Below are 18,732 nucleotides of genomic sequence, written 5' to 3' on the forward strand. Positions count from 1 at the left end.
TCTTTCAGTTGCAAACAAAATATTTGTGGTTTTAAAAGGCGGCAGAATCCCATCTGCAAATAAAAGGAACAATAAAAAGCTTTCCATCATCTCTGCTCTGCCTCCTAACAACAAATCAACAAAACCAAATCCAAACTACATGAATTTCCTGCTTAAACCAACCAAATTACTTTCCCTGCCCACCCCAGCCCCTCCAAACACACACACACACACGCACACACCCCCGCACACACCTTAGGAAGCAGAAACGTGGTCAGCAGATCAGCAACTCGCTCCCAAACTGACCTCCGCTAGAGCTGAACTCTGGAGATTTCGAACTACCAGGAGGATTCATCAACAAACTGAGTGTCAAAGCAGAAAATAAAACTTCATAAATGCCAAGAGTGATTATCGTGGTTCAGTTGGGAGAAGAGAGAAGTTTGGTGCCAACTTCCCAGCCAATCCCACATTTGGCAGCCGGAATCCAACTCTGCTTACCCTCCTGAGAACGTGCAATAGCTACTACCCATATGCACACAGGCGCGCACGCGGGCTCACGTGCACGGGAGGAATGAAATACCACCACAGCATATGCACGGAAACATACAGAAGATTCAAGCTCTGCAGCGCGTGACAACTTAAAATTGTTTTTCCCTTTTACGCACACAAAAAAACAAAACAGTCAGGCACGACCGGGAGACAGCTGTGACTCGGTAAACTTTGTTTTTTTTGGCGGCGTCCCGACTGTCGGCAGGTTAACACCGGTGGGAGGAAGACAATATGTAGTGTCAGTGATGGTGGGGGGGTGCGCGCGCGCGCGTGTGTGTGTTAGGTGGTGTGTGAGCGCAAACGTGGAAGTGATGGTGGAGGTGGTGGGTTGTGGAGAGGGGAGGGGGGTGTGGCACTGGGGTAGAGAGATCCTGCAGAGTGGGGCAACAACACCCACACACCCACGCCCACACTGGCAGAGCCAGGCTGCACGCCAGGCGCCCTGCCGAGACGCGCACCAACTGGGCTCCGCACTCGGGAGGAAGAGACCCCCGCATCGCCGTGGCGACGGAGCAACTTTTAACTGCAGCTTTTTAAAGTGGAAAAAAAAAAAAAGTCAACTTCAACACGTTAAAACTAGAAATAATAATCTGATCATCGAAATAGAGCCACGTTGAACAAAATACGAATACATGAGAAGCCATGATTTATTTTTTACTAATAATTTTTTAGTTCAGTTTGTGCCTTGATTTAAGGACCTTTGTCTTGTTTCTGAAATTCAAGTCATAAGTTGAGGCATGAATGGCTGTTAAGAAAAAAATACTGTATACTGTAAAACACTGTATCGTGTTTTCACTGTATTACCAAAAGTATTTGACGCAAAACATTTCTAATTGAGAACTGGTATTTAAAGAAGAAACAATTATTCCTCTGATGCTAAAATGATAAAACACTGAATGTTACAGCTGTAATAATGTTACTATCTATTAATTATTTTTATTTTAATGCACAAACTCAAGCAAAATATGAAAAATATCTACTGACATCTATTTTTCACAGTTCTGCTCTTTATAGAGAAGCACAGGAAGTATAACAAGTCAGCCTGTATTCTGCTGTTAGCTTCTAAATAATGACCATCACGTTTTTTTTTTTGCATCTACAGAAAAATAAAAGTGTGACCGATTCTTTCTTCCAGATGAACAGTGTGCAGCAACAGGTGGGAGAGGAGTTATTCTCTAATTCATACAGCTGAAGAAAAAACAATTGATGAAACATTTGTTTTCATCTGTTGGAAAAAGTTTCGTTGCAATTTTGAATGAGTCACTTTTTAAGACCGTGGTCACTTAAAGACCCACAGGTGTGCATTTTAAATCTTCCATAGTTTCCACATTTTTCGATCCTTGCCCTAAGGCTCAAATGCAAACCATACAAAGTACAGTCAAAATCCTGTTCCTTCAAAAGAAAACCCGCAGCAGATGTGAACATGACTGGGTGAGGATGTGAAACGAGGCTTTAGCACAAACTTTAGACTCAGCTTGAGTGATCGTGAGAACGTTCTGCGTAAAGTTTCCACACCTGTCCTTCATGCGCTGGTGCATGCGTCCATGCTGGACACACTGCTCCTCCATTTCCGAGCAGCGCGCTCTCAGGCTCTTCACCGTCTCCTCCGAGTGCTGCCTCTCCAGAGCCAGCTGTTCCAGCTCGCTCCTGTGCACAGGCAACAGGAATGCAAACAATGAACAAATGAAAGTACACCCTATACCGCACGGAGAGGTACATACACGCATGAAAATAATTATGAAATGAGAGAAAAAAAACATACAGTGGAGAATTGTTTCATCAAATCTAAAGTCAGTATTAATTGACAACTAATATTTCAAATACAGTATGTTCCCATTTTCTATTGTGCTTTTCCATACTGCTACCTGGAAAATCCTTAAATTAAATTTAAGACTTTCTGGCTGAATAGAAACTCTGATAATTCCTTCAATAATTCAACAATTCCTTAATACCAATCAAAATAAAGCAAAAGTTCAACTGGCAGATTATTTAATGTATAACAAGACATTTCTCCCATGTTATAAGTAACATGTTATGACAGTGGGAACAGTACTCTTTATTAACAATAAGGAATTATTAACTAGATATTTTGCTGAAAAGTTACTTATGAGTTAGTTTTGTCATATTTCAAGTGCACTTTTGTGTTTTTCCCACATTAACGTAGTCAGTAATGTATTTAAAATCACTGCAGACTGTTCAGATATAACTAATAATTTTGAATACATAAAACTGCTTATTGAGGTTATCATTAAGAGTGAAAGTAAAATAGGAGATGGTAAACACTGTAGTCTGCAAAAACACAAAATCTTACCAAGTATTTTGGTCTAGTTTCTACTGCAAATATTGTAGTAAAACTTGAAATACGAAAGAAAATAACTTATAAGTAATTTCTCAGAAATATATTAGCTTGTTATAAGTCAATAATTCCTTAGTATTGATTAAAAAAATTTAGAAGTTCCACTGGCAGATTATTTCACTTATAACATGGGGAAAATGTCTTGTTATGAATGAAATAATCTACCAAATGAACTAGAACTTCTTGATCAATACTGTGCAATTACTGACTTAAAACAAGTTCCTACATCTTGCTGAAAAGTTACTTGTCAAGTTATTTCAAGAGCACCAAGATATTTGCACTAGAAACTAGACCATAAAATACTTGGTAAGATTTTGTGTTTTTAGAGTGAAAATAACAGAAATGTCCTTAGAACCCTTAAAAATCAGCTTCAGCCACATCCCAGACCAGCAGCCTGAAGTCTGATTAACACAACATCAGCGAGACCAACTACTGAAAATAATGAGTTTATTTGCTCGTCCTGCTGCAGCTGTCTTGGTGCGCCCTCACTTAGCCGTCCAGCAGGACTTTAGCCGCTAGAGCGGACCTGGACTCCAGGAGCGCAAACAGCCTGCAGCACCAAACACCGATCTGCTGCAGCTTCACACGCTGCAGCACAGTCTACACAGACATATTACTTTATAACATGCAGAAAGGAGTACAGAGTGTACCACAAGAAAGTACAGTACTTCAGACTGTGGGTGTGTGTGTCCTGTGGTTGGTGAGGCCAGTGCGGTCTGTCTCGGCCAGATTGAGGGCTGTCATGTGACTAATGTGTAGCACAGCTCCAACAGCTGACAGGACACTGGGCCCAGGGTTAGGCTCGTACGCACACACACACGCTGATGTACATGCACAAACACACACACACAAAAACACACACGGGCAGCCCAGATGGAGAGCTGGGCAGGCCTGCTGTGACTATTGTAGCATCAGGTTAACAAGAAAACAGGTCAGACTGCAGAGCAGTTTGTAGTTTTTTCACATGTTCTGCCCGACAGCCGGGGAGGATGATGATTTTGTGAAACGATGACACGGACGTCAAACGGACGGAGGGAATAAAGCGCAGAGTGAGAGAACAAACAACTGTTCCCTTGAAACAGAAAACAAAATGACAAACAAAAGTTTCTGCCACTGAGTTACCAGGCGACGTGGGGAGGGAAAAGAGAGGATAATTCAGGGAATAAATGTTTAGGAGGAAACACTGACCTGCTTTGATGAGACAACTCTTCCAGTTTGGCCCCAAGTTTGCAGCATTCCTCTTTGAGCTTCCCGATCAGGGAATTCTGGGAACCCATGAGATTCTCCATCTCTCCGACTGGAGGAAATGACCGAAAAGATGAAGTTAGTCTATTTTTCCTCTTAAAAACCAGGAGCTTATAGACACCTGCTTCAAGCTCTGGTAAAAACTGTTAGAAACAAACGCATGACAGGGAGCGTGAGCATTATTTATACCAGAGGGGAACAGAATTGGCTGATTTTCAGCTTAAAAGCTCCTGACTTGAGAGAAAATGAAAAAGCGGTTTCTGATCGAATGCATCTATTAACCACAGCAGCCTTTGATGTGGAAGATGTTACACAAGGGAGAAAACGCACGAAGCAGTTCAAGCAAAAACTACATGTTGAGACATTTCTGTTTTTCATAAGCTGTGAGAGAGCGAGACGTAAGGCAGATAACAGGAAGGCTGAATGAAACTCAGTTAAGTAACAGTGTTATAGATATTTTAATCTAAATGAGTCATTGAGTTTGGAAATTATATTTAAAGTATGAATCAATATTAACAGGAAGTCCAAATAAAGATAGCCGTTTCAATGCAGGGTCTAACAAATAATTGCTAATATAAGTTAGCAATTTCTTTCTATATCTTCATGCAGTTTTTAAAGGGAAATCAGAATTGACTGAATTTAATATCAACAAGTAAAAGCAACATTAAAAATGGGCAGTACTTCTGTCTAAAATTTTACGACAGGCTCAGTTATTCAGTATAAATGTGCAACAGAAAAGTCATAAATATAAGAATCTATCTGTTATCCTAAATTAAAACGAATAACAATACTGTTAAAAACAAATTGTCATTAGCGACAGTCCATTATGGTCACAGGGAGGAGTTGGACAGCCACCGGTAGCTGTATTATATTATGTTATATTTTGTGAGGAACACGTAACAGAGTTTCCTCCCAGATCTCCCAGATGTTTCATCACATATTTCCACTGAGCATAAAATTGCGCAGGTTTGAATTACAAAAAGAAATTTGCTTAATGGAAACTTGCCAATTTCTAAAAAAACTCACGTTTCAAATTAAAAACTCTCTGTGTGAAGACGAAGTGGTTTTGAATGCTGAAGTGTTTTTCGCAAAACTGCAATGGAAACACTTTTTCCGCATCACACAAGTCGTGTGATCAACAGTAGATCACGATCTTGATCAGAAAGAGAAAATTAGAAAAGGGAAACAGCGGTCTTTTTCTGATAGACTGCACTGCTTGGTGATTCTTTACAACTCTCTATTTTACATGCAATTCACAAATTCAAGCACTACGAAGCAAAAGATTTGTTTCTGTGAAAAATGATTTGAGTCTGACTTTTCCAATTAAATAATGATATGTAATTCAGTTCTTTTCGTTCTTTAGTTAAATTCAGCTGGGAAACTACTTTTATGCAAACATCGACAAACTGTGGAAAAATACTAAATGTCTCGGTTTCAAAAGGCTATACAGTTGATACATAATTAAAAAAACAAAAACGAAACTACAACAGCCTGATGGATCAGAGGACAACCATTACCTTATGGCCAAAGCAAAGCACTGACACCTATTGTGAGGAATACTGCAGCAAAAGCAACATACATATGTCTCTTTTAATGGATATCCAAAAACTGCGCTTGTCAACACTCTCATTAACATCAAAAGTGCTCAAACAACAGGAGTCGCCATGCAGAGGGAACCAGTCGTACATTGAAGACAGAGCGGAAATCTAAAGTGTGCGAAAAAAGGGTAAAAGGAGCGAGATTTGTGTTTGAACGTGCTTTCTTCCTCCTTTTTCCTGCAGCCTTCCTGCCACGTCCTCATCCACACATGGGGGCCTCTTTCTGAACAATCCAACACCGGGCTTTCATCGCTCCTTTGAAACGGTCTACGTTTCTCTCTCGAACATATGTCTGCTCTTTAAAAAGAAGAGGAGAAAAAAACCAAAAAAAACAATGGCTGCCGTTTGGATTGTGGGAATGATCCACCTGCTTCGGCATTCTGTTACTGTCAAACAAAACCAAAAAAAAAAAATGCCAGTGACTTTGAAAAGTCACTCAGATAATGTTTGTTTTTGCTTTGCGTGCAGTCTTGGTTTGAGCCAAAAAGCAGCACTGTATCACATTGCTCAAATCTGACCCTTCGCTTGAAGTGTTTTGTTAAAAGTTTCCTACAAACGATGATTAAATTGGGTGAAATTTGACGTTTTGTTTGTCCATTAACTCTTTTAATGTGCGTGCAGCCTCAGCCAATGTAGCGCTCCTGCAGAACTCGGATGCTGCAGAGCGGTAAACTATAAAACTACAAAATCCCACAGACATGCACGCACGCACACACTCAGCTAAGTTTTGGTCATGGGCTGCAGAAAGTTGTATGAAGAATGCTAATTAACTGAGCGGGCTTTGAATATATCTTGCCATGTGTAGGCCAAAAAGAACCCTGGGACACAGAAACACAGCAGAACTGGCACTGGAAACAAACAGAGGAAAAATGAGGGAGGGAGCGAAGGAGGGAGGGTTGGAGGGACAAATATCTGATATCATCTAGGGGTTGGTCTGTACACATTTACTCAAAAACAGAAACATGAAAAAAAAAAAAAAAGGTGGGAGGGTAGCGAAGAAGAAGGGAGGGGGGCGGATGGATGGAAGGACAAACGGATGGACAAAGAGGCGGGATTTGGAGAGCAGGAAAGCTAATTATCCAGCTCGTCTGTTGGGCTGCATGGGGATAGGAAGTGATGCGAGTTACTAAAGGACATCCACCCCTCCATCCCCTCCCCATCCACAGCTTCCTGCTGTGCTCTGATGTCAGCTCTCTTTAGACAACATGTGTGCTGCCGACAAGCGCCAGAAAGAAACGCTTTGTTTACCCCCCCAACCATCCACTCTTCCCTCTATACCCTCCATCTTTGTTCTGCGTACCAGCAGGCTCCCTAGTTGTTGAAGAGAACCACAGGTAAATAAAAAGATAAGATAGGCGAGGGAAGGGAGGGTGGTTGAAGGTGGGTGGTGGGTGTTTGAGGGTGGTGGGGGGATCCAGATGGCACAGCAGATGTGGTAACAGCAGCAGCTCTGCTGTGCAGACAGACAGGGAGCTCCGAGCCGGGTCTCTCTCTCTCTGCTCCGCTCCCATCACCTTCCCATCTTCCCTTCGCTTGGCTACTCTTTATTCTCTTCTAAGAGACTCTGTTCTTTTCTGTCTATTTTTTTTCTTGTCCTAATCTTTTTGAGGTCACTTCAACTCAGCTGGAATTTATTCCACTACATATTGTAGTGGAAGATTTAAGATCCTGTTCCAGCAAAGATCCGCCCCGCTGGGATCTCCTTCCGGAGGAGATGGAAGCCATGAATCTCCAGGGCAGCCGGCTCAAGGTTGCTCTGGTTCTTGTTTTGGACCGGCTCAACCAGCTCTCACTGTAAGGCAATGCTCTTATCTAATCTGAGTACATGTGTCAAAGCACTGTGGCTGAAGGCTGCAACGCCTTCAAGGTGCCGGGTCCTGGTGGACCGGGCAGTAAGCTAATAATATTTCAGCAAAAGCAGTAACACATGGTGGTGGTAGTATGATGGTCTTGGTTGTTTTGCTGCATCAGGACCAGAAAAACCTTTCGTCATTGACTTTGAACTCAGGTTTTTACCAAATACATGTTAAAGTAGAATATGTAATCATCAGTTTGTTACCTAAACTTCCTGCACACTTTGTCTATAAAAGCAAAGCAATTATCCAAAACATGTCACCAAGACCATCTCTGATTGGATCTTCAAAACATGAAAAAATGAAGCCTTTTGATTAGCCTAGTCAAACTTCTGGGTGCCTTTTTTCCCCTTGAATAAATGGAATCACTGATCGTCACAGTTTATTTGTTCAGGTTAACTTTGCGTAATATTCAAGTCTGTTTGAGGATCTGAAACATTTCAGTGTCAAGAAAAAGCCATTTTGGTATAATGGTGTGTAGATAAATATTTACAAAATTATCAGTTCAGTAGAACAATATCAGCCCCTAAGATATTGATCAATATTATTATTTGATAGATTTGTTAAATATCCGATCAGTTTCTTGGTTATGTTATTCTGTCTCTAATGCAAGGTTATGACAGAATATTTGATCAAAATGCACATTTAAAGAGAAACCTGTGGTAAAAAGTCAAGATTTGATAAAGTGTGGTTTGTCACTGAAAACCTTCATATGTGAAGATTCACGCCCACTTTCCACCTGCCTTATAACCACCATAAAGGCATATGTGTATCTATATTCAGATGTTCCATATTTAGCATTTAATCATCATTATTATTTACTTCTATCCAGCCTACAGCAGCAGCAGAAATGTTGTAGCATCAAGTAGTTGAGTACATGAGGTATGAGCATCTGCCAATCTGCTGCTAACAGTAATATATTCACCGATTGAAAACTGTGTGCAAAACAAAGCTAAACAAAATGTGACATGAGTGTTATACATGTGAAAGCTATTTGAAAACTAACACGAAGCAGTAAAGTGTAAGATGAAAAAGGCATGGTGAGGATAAGGCAAATAAGACTGGAGATGATGCCAAGATAAGAGAAAAAAGTTTGAGAACTAACACTCAAAGTTATTGGACAATATGGAATGTAAAACCTGAGCATTGCAGCACCGACCTCTCTGCAGGTGTTGAGCCTCCGATTTCTGCAGCATGACAGCCAGCTCCTTCTCCCGTTCCCGCGCTGAAAGGGTCACAGACGCCATTTCCTCTGCATGATCCCGCGCCGCACTCTCTCTGTCCTGTCTGAGGAAAAAACGCACAAAAACACTAACAGTTAATGTTCTCCTAGCATCAGCCACATGAAGGTGCATCAAATGCACCTTTTAACCTTGAAAAACCCACATCTGTACATTAAAACTCCAGTCTAAAGACTCGAAGCACGATGGTGTCACAACTAAAAGGAAGAAATCCGTAAAACTGAACATGATTGGAATCAGATCACAATCACATTGTGGTGATTAAACTGTGGAAAAAACAGAAAGGAAATACATGTATTGATCCAAAACTATAAATGTGTAAAGTATCTGATGCTACCTGGTTCTACAACGCTGACCAGATCTATATATTAACAAAGGCCCCAAAATAGTCATGATAGGTTAAAACATAATAAAGACAATTTAACTTGAAATCTAATCTAAACTAAAAACATTTCCCATTTAATTCAACTAAAGTATATTTGTTTTAGAGGGACATAATTGTGAAGTGGAAGAAAACGTCATCAATGGAAAACATGAGGAAGAAACGCCTCAGGCCAGATAAAACCAAAAGTGTATTTTTGCCTAAATTTGCAATGTGGGGCATATAAAAAAAACTTGCATCATGCTCTGGGGATACATTTCCTTAGATAAACAAGCTGCTCAGAGTTGATGGTGAGATGGATCTGGAGTTACATACCGGGCAATTCTGGAAGAAAACCTGCAAAAGACGTGAGGCTGGATCAGAGTTATAATGGTTCAGCTCAAAGCGTACTGTGTTGGAATGGCCCAGTCAAAGTTCAGAGGTAAATAAAATTGAGAATTCGAGGCAAAAACGTAATTTTTGCTCTAAATTTAATCTAAGTGAGCTTGAGCTATTTTACAAACAGTGTAAACATCATCGTCATGCGTAAAAGCTGGTAGAGAAACTATCCAAACGATTCCAGAAACTGTATCAGCAGTCGAGCAAATCTCAATCTCGTTGTAATCTGTTGATGACAATGACAAATAAATCTTATCTTATCTTATCTTAAATTAGCAGACTCTGTAAAGCTCAATATGAATTGTAAAATTCATATTGAGCTTTCAGCATCTATGCACCACAAATTTGGAACAAACTTCCAGATAACTGTAAAACAGCTGAAACACTGACTTCTTTTAAATCTTGACTAAAAACCCACTTGTTTAGAATTGTATTTGAAATGTAATCAATTACAAATTTATTGATGGAACTTGACTTAATGCTTTGTTTTGATTGTTGATTCTAAGTTGCATTGTGTTTCTGTGTTTGTAATGATGTAAAGCACTTTGAAATGCCCTGCTGCTGAAATGTGCTATACCAATAAAATTTGATTGATTGATTGATTGATTGATTGATCAAATAAACCATATAGTAATTAGGTGACTTGTAAAAGAAATTAAGTGGACTAGATGTCATTTTGGGGCAAAGTGTAAGGGATGCAAATGACTCTTCACATTTTTATTAGCATTTGACCTCTTCGTTCTGCTTCTCAACTGTGAACGACTGTGTGTTGGTTTATCAGATTAAATAAAATCAGGCTTAGTTTGTTAGGAAGTTTCCACTGGTTGCAATCTCAAAGTTTTTAAACAAAATGAAGGGTGCCGGCATGAGTTGAAAGCTGTGCTCCAGAATGCTGAACGCGTGTTTCTGACACAAGTTATAGGAAAGTGCAGAAAAGAGTGAGGAAGAGGACGATGGAGGAGGAGAGGACAGATGACACACGAGGGGCTGAACGCTGCCGCCAACCTGGCGACCCATGAGTGACATAGCTGCTGTCTGCGACAATAAACCTGTTTCACTGTAGACTGGTTTGAATTACTGCAGAGGTTCAAAGCCAAGGCTGAAAACTTGATTACTTCCATAACTTCCATAATAAAAAACAAAAAATTTCTGCTGATTTGTTACAGACCTAAAACTTTGCATTTTGTTTTCATGCATGCAACGGCAGCACGATCAACTCCTGACATATTCGACACAAGTCGGTCCAGAACCTATTGACTGAGCAGCAGACATTCTTGGTTTCATTCAAACCCTTTTAATCATCCGGACCGAGCAGGTAAGATCCAAACCAAGGTAGCATTCTGTTCCTGCTTGAATCAAACTTTATCGTTCAACTAAGTCCAATCGCATTGACACAACAGAGAGACAGACAAAGAAAGAGAGAGAAGAAAAACTACAAAGACAGGAGGGAAAAAAAACACAACACAGACACACACAAAAAAAACCGAACAAATAAACAGAACTCTTCCTGAAGTCCAAAGGCGCTAATGAAGAGAGAATTCTCCAGTTTAAGTGAAAACTTTTCTCCCCTACAGCGTTTGGCCTGTATCTCTAAAGTGACCGCGTCTGTCTGTTCCTTCGTGTGTGTGCGTGCGTGTGTGTGTGTTCTCCTGCTGTCCTGCTGTCTGGGGTGTGAAAGCGGGTGGCGGGTGTGCAGGGGACACAAGGAGACTGTGTGTGTCTGTACGCGTATGAGTGTGAGTGTATGAACCCCCGCTGGGCTTGAACAGCAGCCTGAGCCACCAAAGCGCACACCAGGGCTCAGCGGGAGACGGCGGGCAGGCATTGCCAGCCATTTGGTCCTGCAAGAGGTTCCAGGGGGCCGTGTATTCGTCTGTGTGTGTGTGTACGACGAGCTTGCGTGTGTGTATGTGTGTGATCAGGAACAGGGGGGCGGAGGGGGAGCTCACACCAGACCTGTTTACCCACCAATTAGCATCAGACAGATCGCCAGAAAGTTCCAGCAGTCAGCTATAGAGTGGTGGTGATGAAGAGGAGGGTGACAAAAACTGAAGATAGGGAGGCAAAAAAGACAAGAGAGCTAAACATTTGGCATCTGGTTGCTCATGCTTCTCTCCATTACCTTCCGAGGCAAAGAGGATAAACAGATTAAAACGTCTACTTCTTTAGGTTGGAGTACAGGGGGGGAGAGGGGGGAAGGCTGGATCGACTTTAACTTGACTTAAATTCAAACTGAAGTTAGTAAATCAAATTAATGTGGTTTAGGCAGCCCACGCCATTCTGCTCACCCAATTAAAAGTAAGCACAAAATGGCTACCACCAAATGAAAGCATAAAAAACAGGCAGCAAAAGGAGAGGTGTCAGCGGGAAGCCAACCTGGAGCAGGTGTTTGGGGCGCCGGCGTGAGCAGAGGCTGGATACGGAGGGCTGGAGCCGCTCAGATCTCCTTGGGCGATAATCTGCCAGCCAGTTAATTGGTGAATGGTCTCTGGAACTTGTTTGGGCCTATGAGGCAATAGACTGAATGTTCAGTTAGCAGATAGCTGCGCCTGTTTGTATATGCATGGCCCGCTGCACTGCAGGACAGCTTGATAAGTATGGCGGGAGCTGCATGGGCCAGCGGCCTAAGGTAGGCTGGAATGACTCTGGGGCTGCAGCCAGGTACAGTGGCTGCTGGGTAAGTGGGAGGTGGCAGAGGCGGCGGCTGGCCGGCTAGCTGGCTGGAGCCGTGAGGAAGGAAAAAAGGGAGCCCAGTCCACACAGCCTGCTTAAGTGGGCACTATTCAAGCTGTTGCCCATTACATGTGGGGAGCCAGGGCCTGACCAAGCGCAGAGTTTGCTGCACCCCATGGTGAAGCCGGCATCTCACGCCAGAACCACCAAATGCCGCGGTTCATCAAAGGACGAGCACAAATTAATCTCAGACGGTGTACTTGGAGGAATCAGAAGAAAGTTGCCGATGCCAGACATCCCGACCTCCAGTTACACTCACTCAGGTACAAACACACAAAATTCAGGATTAAATGACAAGAAAAAAAAAATCACCTGGTTTTTCCATCAGCTTTCATAACATTGTGGATATTTAAGTGCAAAATATTCATGTTGTTGGACTGGATTGTCAGTGGGTTGCACCAATCATTACTGAACATGTTGAATGTTGAATTCCAACTTCTGATTAAGAGGCAAAGTAAATTACTATCTCAACTATCTAAGATCTAAATCTATGACAATTCTGTCAAACCAGGACTGGAGCATCCGACTGTAAATACAGGCTCTTTAAAGCACAGCTTGTGAGCTTCGATAACTTTACTCTGTGTGGGAATAGGAATAAAATAGCAGTTGCAAAACTACTTGGCAACTAAACTGGAGTCCGTTTTAAAATCACCATCTAACAGTGTATAGTGACAAAATATTGACAAAAACCACACTTTGAATCAAGATGTATTTTAGTGAGTGTTTGGTCTCATGAGAACCAAACAGATGAATGATTTGTAATTTAGCAAACAGATTTGAAATATGGGTTTCAATATTTTTGATAATCAGGAGGGCTGTAAACTAGCTTCTTGCTAACTTTCTTTCCTTAGATGCAGCAGCACAGAAGTTAGGTGCAAGATAAGGTAAATGATTGATTAACAAAAATGTTCTTCATTTGAAGCAGAGTTGTACAAGACTGGTAACTTACTGGCAAAGTGTCTAAAATGTTTTAAAGCTGCAGTGTGTAACTTTTATAAAAATTACTGCTCTGTGATTGGGTTGCTCTGTTGTTGAACCACAGGAAGGTCTTTCAGTGTTGCTGAGACTTTTGATTTTCCTCGATGGACTGGTCGCATTTGTGCAACCTCAGATTTTTTTTTAGTTGCATAATTGAGAAATTTGGTTGAATTCTAGAGTCTTAATCAGGAATAAAGTCTGGAGAGTGAAACATCCATCGTCTATACTGCTTGTCCATGCAGGGTGGAGGGAGCAGCTGGTGCAGCCTATCTCTTGGTTTCATTTAAATCAGATAAGCCAGAAAGTTGCATTAAGAATGCAACACTAAACAATCATTTCTTTAGTATCCGATTGCAAAGCAACAGAAACAGTTCATCAAATTAATGCATATTCATTGTGGCTTCTCTTGCTACACATTAACAGGTGTGAAATAAATATGACGATAAACAGGCTGTAAACTGAGCCTACAGCTCAGACACAAGTTTCGTTCACAGCAAAAAAAAAAAAAACAACTGCCTCGGATCCTGATAATTATGGTGAGTTCATTAAGAAGAACCAGATAAATCTAAATCAATCAAATACAAATCAATCTGATTTTGAGGTCACATTTAGATCACCTCTACTATTCCTAGTATGTATTCATCTACAACTTTACTGATAAAACATCTCATGGAGCACCTTCAGATTATAATCCATGATCTTGAAGCAAGCATAGGAAACCTGTCCAGGCAATAATTAAGGAAGCAGCTACGGCCAGTGGTACCTCTGGAGGAGCTGCATACATCCACAGCTCAGGTAGGAGAATCAGTGGTAAAACATCTATTGGTTGTGCTCCGAGATGAAGAAAGCCCAAAGAAGTCATATTTGCAATTTGTAGATGTTATGTTTAACATGTAGTAAAGTTGCTTTGATCGTGCAAAACTCGAAAATTATTGTTAGCTAAGCTTGAGATAGTTAAAAAAAATAAAATGGGTCAAAATTTTCTGTCTAAATGTGGAAAACTGCATTTAGTAAAACGCTTGAAACTGATTAATTAAAAAATTACCGGTGGGCTGAAGATAAATGTATACAAACATTTAAGATTTTAATTGGTAAAGTTATAAACTGAGAACCATGCATCCCTTTCCTTCAAACTTACAATTATGCATTACTTTGTGCTGGTCTACCACATAAAATAAATTGAAGTTTGTGCTTGGGTCGTGACAAAATGTAAGGATGCACAGGTCCGGACTCATTCCAAAGCATTACAGGATCCAGTTTTGTAACTTTGATACTCTTCAAAATAAAACGAGACTGCCAATATTCCTGTGGTGAGGTGGTAGCGTAGTATAAAACCACATCTGTTTGATCTTAAACCACAACGATGATTCATTCTTGCCGAGCGCCACTGCAGCTATCTGTGATGGACTGCATCAGTCAGACCTGCATCCATATTCAACAGTTTGTGGTGCAGAACTACAAAGATGCTTTCTGCTTGCAGTATGCGAGTGTGCCTGCTCGCATTGGTAACTGAGACATGATTAGCCAGAGGCCTTGTGAAGGCCTGTCTTCTGGCTCTGCCAACAATAATAAGAGCACGGCAGAGGAAATACAGCGACATATTGAGCGTTTGCTGTGAAGCAGCACACAATAAACATCTGAAATATTTTGTGTAAAAGAAAATCCATGTGCCATACTTTTTTTTTTCTTTCTTGGTAGCAAACACCTCGGTGCGTTTTAGCACATTTTCATTAAACCTCTGGGTGATGCAAATCAATCACACTGTGCTAATTTTTTTTTTCTCCTCTTCATGTCGCTGTTCCGCCAAATTAAACAAACAAATCAAATACAGGCGGAGCTGGACGGAGCCTGAGAGCCTGTCTGCAGCGTGCCCGGTTCTTAATTCTACCTATCTGTCCGTCTATCCGTCCAGAGCGTCTCCATCTATGCCTGATCTAGTTTTTCTGCTGTTTCCATTGCTCCCTCCTCATTCTCCTCCCACCCTTTTTTTCCTGTAACTAAACTGGCTGTGTCTCTCTCCATCTGCTGGTTCTTCCTTCAGCGGCCCTGCACCTGTTCACACCTCCTCTCCTGTTGGCCACCTCTTCCCCTCCCCCCCCCACCCTCGTCTCCCTCCCTCTTTGCTCGGTGCGATGCTGCCAGGCCCGCTCCTGGCTCGGTTCGCCTCTCTGTCATTCAATCCATCTGTTAGCAAGTCAACTTTGTTTACAGCGGGCGGCCCAAGCTTCGTTTCTTCTTCAAGGAACGCTAAAGGCCCATCTTCCCCCCTGCTGTCATGAAGGTTAGCGATAAGCCAATTTTGCCCCCCCCCCCCAAAAAAGAAAAAAAAAGGCAGAAAACCGCAACGGTTAATTATTATCTCCACCCTGAAAGTTTGGACAATGCTGCAAGTCTGATTGTCTTAAAATGTAGTTCGGTGCTTATTAACGGCTGTGGGCATTTACACAGGGGTAGCAGCAAACAGAGACAAACATTTTGCTGTTGCAGCACACATTCCCACAGAGAGGAGCCCGGCTCTAGATTGAAGTAATTAGCTGCTGATTGGCCTCTGTCATCATCTCATCTAGTCACAAAACAGAGCGAGAGAAGTTTAAAAATCTTAATTGGCACAGGCGACTGTTGGTCTTAACACAAGAGAAGCAGCCTGGCAGCGCAGGCATCTGTGATTATTTTAAAAATAAACACGCAGCATACGTACAATATGCTCCCACACCGACCCAATCCAGAACGCCGGACTCAACGTCAATGTCAAATCTGTGCCCTGCGGAGAGGGTTGTGGTTAACATATGTGGAAATGTTGAAGGTCAGATTTATGCAAAAAGTACTCATTAATTAGGTTATATTGTAGCAATTTGGACACTCAAAGAAAAAAAAAACAACTATATTTTTGCATTCATGTGACAAGCCCTTCCAGAAAGCCTTTATTGTAACCTCAGATTGACCTGATATAATTTTTACCACATTATTTGTTGTTTATGACTGGACCAGTTATAAAACTGTGAATGTAAGTCAAAATATTTCTTTACAGTATTGTTTTTCCTATTAGTTTTGAACTCAAAAGGCTTTCAAAATAAATGCATTCTAGAGTTTTCCTGCTTGTCTGAAAACTCAGATGAGATTGAAAGATGGTTAATTTGTTGAAAATGGTAAAAAAAAAAAAAAAAAAAGATAGAAACAAGGATGACACTATTGCCACAATCGGACAATATGGACACTGAAAATCAAATGTATGATGATCCAACCATGCTGATACTTCTCCACAGTAATTGTTCAAAGAAAAAGGTCAGTAAAAATAAAATTAAAAAAAGCAAAAAATGCATCAAACTAGTGGTATCTTTTTCCGTTTTGGATTTATCTTTTTCTGAAAAGTAGAACAGAGTTTTAGAAAAAGAGAAAACTACTGATCTGTGTGTAATGTGTAATGTACAAAGTCAACATTTCTCTCAAGCCTGCTCATCTTAATTAATATTTAAGACCAGTTTTGTTTTTCTTTCTCTACCAGCGACAGAGACAAAATCCATCTTATTATTACACATTTTATTGCTTTTAGTTCAGAACTCAAAAGAGAGAAACCAACAAACATCCAGTGATTCCCCGTAGAGACCTGTGGCCAGATTGAGCAGATTTTGTGCCAGCATGTCTCATCCACTGACCCGAGAAACGGGCAGTTCAAAACCACAGGTTCAGGAACCCGGTCCGGTTCGTTGAGAGGTGACTTAAAGTTCGGGTCAATAGTAAAGCCTTTGCTTGAGGATTTTTTGGTAACGGAACCTGCTGGACCTCAATGGTCTTCCTCCTTTGAAACATTTTCTTAACCTTCATTCAGGGATTTGGAGCTACAAATTATGACTAAAACTTTGAATAACATTTCAGAGAAAGAGATGCATAGATAAGACTTGAACTGATAAAGTAAGACATTTAATCAGCTAATAATACTCTCAATATTCATTCTCTGTCCCCTTGGTTTACCAGGTTTCTTGTTTGTTGAAGTTATGTTTAGTTTTTTTATTATCATTAAAACAAATTTGTGTTATGACTAACAGACTTAGTCACAACATAATTATTTCATTTCAATTGAAGTGTCAATGTTGTCATTCTAAAAGGAGCATTTTGTAGAATGGATAAATGTCACCGTATTTCTCCCCGATTATGAAAAATTATTTATTATCCTTCAGACTGGTGGATAAAAGAAAATAATTTGATTTAATAATAATATTTTTAAAGAACATTATTAAGAACAAAGAACATAATTAAGAACAGCAAACATATACTCTTCAGTGCTGAGCTCGTTTCAGCTGTGTTGAAATTTACTTCACACCTGAGACATCAGTAATAATGTCTGAAACACAACTCACCTTCCCAAACTGTCATGATAACGGGGCCAACCAGCAGGAAGGCACAGGCACCATTTCAGTCTGCTAACCTACCCCGCATTTTTTCCTTTCAAGCCTTCTGCCAATTTCTCCTAGGCCAATTATTTTAATTAGTTTTGTTGCTCAAGTGTCAGAAAGTGAGTTTTCTTTTTAAATGCAATACAAACAGCGTGTTCTTAAAAAGTTATTATGTGCATTCAGTGTAGCTGAAACAAACGAGGTCTTGTATGGACAAAAACGAAGTATTTTGTTGGTCCAAAGTAGGTAAATATTGTAAGTTAAGTCGACGTTCATATTTGTAGTGGCACAGATGTTAGCAGTGTTGACTTGCAGCAAGAAGGTCCTGGGTTCAAATCCCAATCTAGGCTATTTCAGTATAAAGTTTGCAAGTTCTTTTATTGTTCTTTCCAAGTACTTGGGTTTCCTCCTGTAGCACAGAACCATAAAGCTGAACTTAACCAGCTGCTGTAAATTGGCATTAGATCTGTGAGTCTGGATGGTTGATTTCCTGTGATTTATTGGTGATCTCTGAAAAATAGTATAGTAATCAGATGTTTCCTCATCATTATGAAGTCCTAATGTGGGCTGATTCAAATTCTACCGGGCTGCATGAGGACTGGACCTCCTTTAAAAGTGACTTGAGATTATCCTTGTTGCAAGTTGGCGCTTTCAAAATAAATAATTTGAAACGAACAGAACTGAATAAAGCTGAAATGAACTGTATAAGAAGCATGGAGTCTCAAAATTAAATAAACAATTTTTATTTCTTATATTCACTTGTTCAGTTATTTCTGAGGTTCAAAGCACTTGTAAATCCTTAATATTCTGCAAATCTGACTGCTTAGACTGACTACATTTCTTGGGAAAATTACTGTATTTGGCATTTTTTCAAAAATTTAAGAAATATTTTCTTTATTAGAAATGATATAGACTTTGTGTTTTACTATTACAAAGAATATCTGAAGTCAATAGATAATCCTTTAAAAACCCTCTGTTCTTTCCTAGTTTTTCAGTTTCCGTTTAACTTTTCCATATTGTTTTTCCTTTCCCTACCGAGTGGATTACCT

General features: G+C 40.5%; 2 protein-coding genes across 2 annotated transcripts in view; one reads left to right on the forward strand and one right to left on the reverse strand.

Annotated features, from left to right (window-relative positions):
* akt3a (v-akt murine thymoma viral oncogene homolog 3a) overlaps positions 1-6,140 on the forward strand; it is an 86,955-nt gene extending 80,815 nt beyond the window's left edge. The window contains exon 15 of the transcript XR_004337647.1: positions 5,911-6,140. The gene's annotated coding sequence lies outside the window, so the exon portion shown is untranslated. The remainder of the gene's footprint in view (positions 1-5,910) is intronic.
* sdccag8 (SHH signaling and ciliogenesis regulator sdccag8) overlaps positions 1-18,732 on the reverse strand; it is a 48,684-nt gene that overhangs the window by 13,489 nt on the left and 16,463 nt on the right. Inside the window, exons 14-16 of the mRNA XM_032552557.1 lie at positions 8,740-8,867; positions 4,073-4,181; positions 2,044-2,175 (exon numbers count right to left, since the gene is read on the reverse strand). Of these exons, the coding sequence (XP_032408448.1) occupies positions 2,044-2,175; positions 4,073-4,181; positions 8,740-8,867 (369 nt within the window). The remainder of the gene's footprint in view (positions 1-2,043; positions 2,176-4,072; positions 4,182-8,739; positions 8,868-18,732) is intronic.

Source organism: Xiphophorus hellerii, chromosome 22 (genome assembly GCF_003331165.1).
Source record: "Xiphophorus hellerii strain 12219 chromosome 22, Xiphophorus_hellerii-4.1, whole genome shotgun sequence".
NCBI lineage: Eukaryota > Metazoa > Chordata > Actinopteri > Cyprinodontiformes > Poeciliidae > Xiphophorus > Xiphophorus hellerii.